The following is a 5,309-nucleotide window of genomic DNA, read 5'->3' as shown; positions in this document are numbered from 1 at the left end:
AAAAAAACATTTTTTTTTTTTTGCATATTCGTAATCTCCGACATCTAAAACGTAGGAATCCGGAAAATTTTTTTTCAAAAAAATGCATTTTTCAAGCATAGCCCCGAAGACAGACTTCTAAAAAATAAGTACTGGGGGGCGGGGGCCATTCGTTCCACTAAAATTCTTCAATGCGGTACCTCAGCATGGCCGCAATCTAATATCTGACAAAAAAAAATGCGTGTGTGTGTTGTATACGCATATATATATCTACATACGCATTCGTTTTTTTGTTCTTCACCACTGCTTGACAACCGGTGCTGGTTTGTTTACGTCCCCGTAACGTAGCTATTCGACAAAATGAACCGCTAGAACTTTAAAAATAAGTACTAGGGACGATGGCAATTATATCGAAAGAATGCCTCCTTCAATTTCGTGCCCCAGTATGGCCGCAGTTCAATGATTGAAGCAAGTAAAAGGTAAATAAAAGATAAACCACTGGCCGGCAAATATTCATCACAACGACAAATTGCCTCAGCACCGTTAGTTAAGCACAATTTAATGCAGCAGCAGCGAGATCTCGCCGTAGTCTCGTCAGACTGTACGTTAGTGTAGAAAGAGAAATAGGAGTAAAGTGAAAGAAGGGAAAATATAAAGAAAAAGGTGAGAGAGAAATAAAGAAAAAGGGAAAAAGCGAGAGGGAGATAGTAGAGAAAAAAGATGAAGAGGGGATAAAGGAAAAGCAAGGGGAGTGGGGGGAGAAAAATAGAGAGAGTAAAGAAGAGAAGGAAAAGGAGAGTAGTAGGCGGAGAAAGAAAAAATAAAGAAAACGAATTAAAATAGAGACAAGACAGTGGAAGAGAAAAAGAAGTAAAAGAGAGGGCACCAATAGAGAGAGAGAGGAGCAAACGAAGGAAGAGAAGGGAAAGAAAGGTATAAAGGACATAAAGAGGGGGGGGGAGATAAAGAAGCTAGATAATTTAAAGAATGAAAGAAAAGAAAGGGTACAAATGTGTGATGAACGAAAATGAGTAAAAGAGAAAAGAAATAGAGGGATAGAGTCTGGAAAAGAAAACGAGATATTGAAAGGAAGGCGTGAGAAAGAAGTAACAGAGGAAAAGAAAAATGTGGTGATGAAAGGAGAGAGAGAGAGAAAGAGCAAGGTAACAGACGAGATAATGAAAGGAGAGTGTAAGATACATAAAGGAAAAGAGGAATGGTAGAAGGAAAAGATAAAGTAGACTGAGAAGATAGTGGGAGGATAGGGTGAGCCATAAAAAGGAGGGGGACAGGAAGCGAAATACTCATAAGTAATATATATATATATTAAACAAAATCCCTCTCCAGCACAGCCTGTGTGAGTGAATCACGGAAGTAATGCTCCATCATGTCTACCATGCATCCTCGCTTCATTTGTACATTTTCAAATTGACACTAACAAATACTGTTCACAAATAACAGCTACAGCAACGCAAACAGACCGCTTAATATCCTTTTCATTCATTTAGATTTTAGCTTCCCCCCCTTTTTTCTTTCTTTTTTCCTTTGATAACATATACACATTTACATTATATATATATATATATATATATATTTTCCATTTTCTTTCTCTTGCTTTTGCTAACATCGATCTTTCGATCTCATCAACCAGCACTGATAGATTTAAAGTTAAAAAGAAAAGTATAATAATAATAAATATAATATTGAAATTACACAATGTCGCTCAGCAAAGGCTATAGGGTTTATCGTAAACCTGATCCACCTTACAGTGTACTCTTGGAAAACAGAGCTCGGACTGACGAACTGTTAATGTTCGAATCTAATGCTGTCGCTGTACTATGTAAGTATTTCTTTTAAGATCTATTTCTGAATTTTCATTGTCCTACCCACAAAATATCATTTACTTCAAGGAAAAGGAGTGTAGTTGTTGTAGTTGATCCTAATGTATTATTAGTATTTAGTTGTATCGTCCCTTAGAGGATGATAGGTAAAGATGAACCCAAGTGGAATTTGATGTGGATTGAACTGTTAACGTAAAAACATTTAGTTCTGCTCTCTGCCATAGCAGCAAACATCTACCCCTGTCAACCGAAGCTCTGTTTATATTTGTTTAAGTGTCTATGGGTCCAAGCAATCGCATTCTGTTCTTGTGTCTTACCCACCTATCATCTATTCCCAGATACCAACATTAGCTGCACCTAATTACATGAATGGGTGCAGCAGTCATTAGTTCTGTGACAGCCTCTGTGTCTCAGACTGACCGTCACGATGGTGTCTCATACCGGTTAACCCATCATTTCTTCATCGTATTTGTGTGTGTGTGTGTGTGTGTGTGTGTGCTAGCTAGTTTCATGTCAACTCAGATTGAAAAGAAGTGATCAAAAACATTCCACTCGTGACTATTCCGTTTGTTTGTATATCAATGACTACACTGTTCAATGTATCTATCCTACATCATTTGAGATGATGGAGGAGTGATTCCAGGGAGATTTGGCTGCTATTTTGACCAAATCAAATGATCGAGTAGGAGCCGCCCTCGTTGGCTAATTCTCAATAAAATTTATTGTTGATATCGTTATCAAAAGCTGTGGTTGCATATCTTAATATGTGAAGCGCATGTTTTGAGCTCATTATGTTTGCATACCAAACAAATCTTTTATATATATACAACCTCAACAAGGTTCGTTACTGCTGTTATCACCGTTATTATAATCATTACTATTCATGTTCTAAACGTCATTATGATTGCAATTTTCGTGTTATAGTTGTTATCCTGTATTTATTCTACTTAATGTTGTCTGCTTCGGCGCTGGAGTGAGCGAAAGCAATAAAACGTGTGTACCAAATAGCTTAGTATCTTGTAACACTTGTCAAATTTTGTTGCATGGTTGGGTTTTTCTGTCTTTTATCTTTCTTAATCAATGAAAAAAAAAAAATGTTCGTGGTATCTTTACCGGAGTCGATGCAATGGGCCTATTGGGCCACACCTCTCCTTTCTAAACACGTTTGTGGCCTTGTGCCAGTTTAAAATCCTTATTTATTCAGCATCTCTCTCTCTCTCTCTAATTCACATTTATACATACATCATTGGTCTTACAAGAAATAGCCAAATTGCCTTCTGTCACTCACACTTTGCCGTCTTAGATGAAAGCAAAGACACGTTGGATAATGTAAGCCTGGATAGATGCGCGCGCGCGCGTACACACACACACACACACACACACACACACACACATGCACACACACGTAAAAAGAAAAAACCAGACTGTCCTGACTGAAATATCTTTGATCATTAAGATCTAAAGACTTGATCTAAGATTAAACAGCATACATTTCACATAGACCCTCCCCCACACTGCCTCATACGATTATCCTTACTCCTACACAATCGCTTTTTTGCCTATGTCGATTTTAATATTATTCTACACTAGTAAATAAATAAATAAATCATAATTCCACCTTGATTTTAGCATCGATGTCCTCTGTAAATATTTATTATTTTCGGGTTTAAGACCTTGATGTTAATCATACTGAAATTAGGATTTAAGTGTATGAAATGCGTGTGTACGTGGTTAATCGTGTTGGTGTGTAAACGTCGAAGGCAGACAGGTGTTTGTTGTGATGTTGACTGACCGTAGCAGCCGATATATCTCTGCGGATTTTCAGTTTTTACATTGCAAACTCACCATCAGTTTGTATTTTGCTCAGTGTCCTTTTCACACACACACACACGCTTTCTCTCTCACTCTCTCTTCCTCTCTTTCTCTCTCTCTCTCTCTCAGCCTATCTCTGTGTGTATTTATAATTCGGTGTGCCTGCGCATAGTTATAATTAATTTTGATTTTAATGCTGAATGATATTTCATCGCATTTCGGTTATAATTTCAATTGATTTATTAACTTATTTATGGCACACGACCTTAAATATTGCTAGCATGCACTAACTAGATGATCGTCACAGGCACCCTTGGGAAATTTTCCAATGTTAGTGCATACATACATACATATATATATATATATATAATGTGTGTGTTATAAATATGGGTCTGTACTACTAGACAATAAATCCACAACACAGATTTACGCACCAATCACTTTGCATTAAATGTACAAATTATTGGGATTATACGTTTTAACTGCAATCTTACACTGAACATAATATTTTGCCAATAACATGCGATGCACACACAAGTGTGCATTCTTCTACTATAATATATATTAATATACGTGTGTGTGTGGTTGGCTGGTTGGATATATATATATATATATATATGTATTTCTATGTGAGTGAGCGTACGTATGTCTGTGTGTGTGTGTGTGTGTGTGTGTGTGTGGATACATTAGCATATGTAAATATATGCTAATCTGCATTCGTGTATGTGTGTTTATGTCAGATTACATGTGAAATCAATTTAACGTTAAACTGAAGGATTACTTAATACTTTTTTTGTTGAGCAAATGTTTGTCATACTTTTACAAGAGAGATAACAGTGACTTTGAAGTGTTGGCTTGTTAGCCATCGTCAAACTGTGCTACACTTGGGTTCTTTTGGCTTTAATATATGTGTGTGTGTGTGTGTGTATATATATATATATATATGTATATGTATATATATATACACACAGTCTTTGGCAAGTTGTTTTTCTGGGGTAGGTGGAACTATGTGAAATGATAATTAGGCTTGCTGTATGTAGGTTTGGGAAGTAGATATGTAGGAAGAAGAAAAGTATATTTGTAGGATGTCTGTTGATAGAAAGTTATTGTCAGAAGATTTTGTTTGATTTGATATAGGTATTGTGTTATTATTTACAGTTCAGTCAAGCATGGAAGTAACTGTGTACACAGGAGTGTAAGATTCAAAGAGAAAATTAGTTTTTGTCATGTTTCATGGCTCACAAAAGTATGCATAGAAAAATTTGATTAATCATCCAATATATTTTAAACTAGGGTTGTATGTTTTTCATAATTATTTGATTTCTATGCAGAAATTTTAAACTGTGTATATCACAAAGATAAAGATTGAAAAACCATGTGGCTAGAAACATTTATTGAAATTTTCTAGTCAGTTTTCAGCATGGTTACTTGTATTTATATATTATAGTATATTATATTATGGGTGACAGAAGCATACATGTAACTGCATGACATTACCTGTGCTTCAGATGAATACAAAAGTATGATGCATTTTCTATAGATATATCAATCTATTAGAAGATATAAGTAGAAACAGTACGTGTATATATATATATATATGTATATATATATATATATATATATATATATATATATATATATATATATATATATATATATATATATATATATATATAT

The 5,309-nt window shown here is 35.1% G+C and overlaps 1 protein-coding gene across 1 annotated transcript in view; it reads left to right on the top strand.

Annotated features, from left to right (window-relative positions):
- The first annotated feature begins 635 nt into the window (after positions 1-635).
- The window catches only part of LOC106879251 (synaptojanin-1), a 124,060-nt gene continuing 119,386 nt past the window's right edge, over positions 636-5,309 (top strand). Inside the window, exon 1 of the mRNA XM_052972571.1 lies at positions 636-1,819. Coding sequence (XP_052828531.1) covers positions 1,696-1,819 — 124 coding nt within the window. The 5' untranslated portion in view covers positions 636-1,695. The remainder of the gene's footprint in view (positions 1,820-5,309) is intronic.

This window comes from Octopus bimaculoides, chromosome 13 (genome assembly GCF_001194135.2).
Source record: "Octopus bimaculoides isolate UCB-OBI-ISO-001 chromosome 13, ASM119413v2, whole genome shotgun sequence".
In the NCBI taxonomy this organism is placed as follows: domain Eukaryota; kingdom Metazoa; phylum Mollusca; class Cephalopoda; order Octopoda; family Octopodidae; genus Octopus; species Octopus bimaculoides.
Note: the sequence above shows the minus strand (reverse complement) of the source record. Positions and strands in the feature narration are given on the sequence as shown.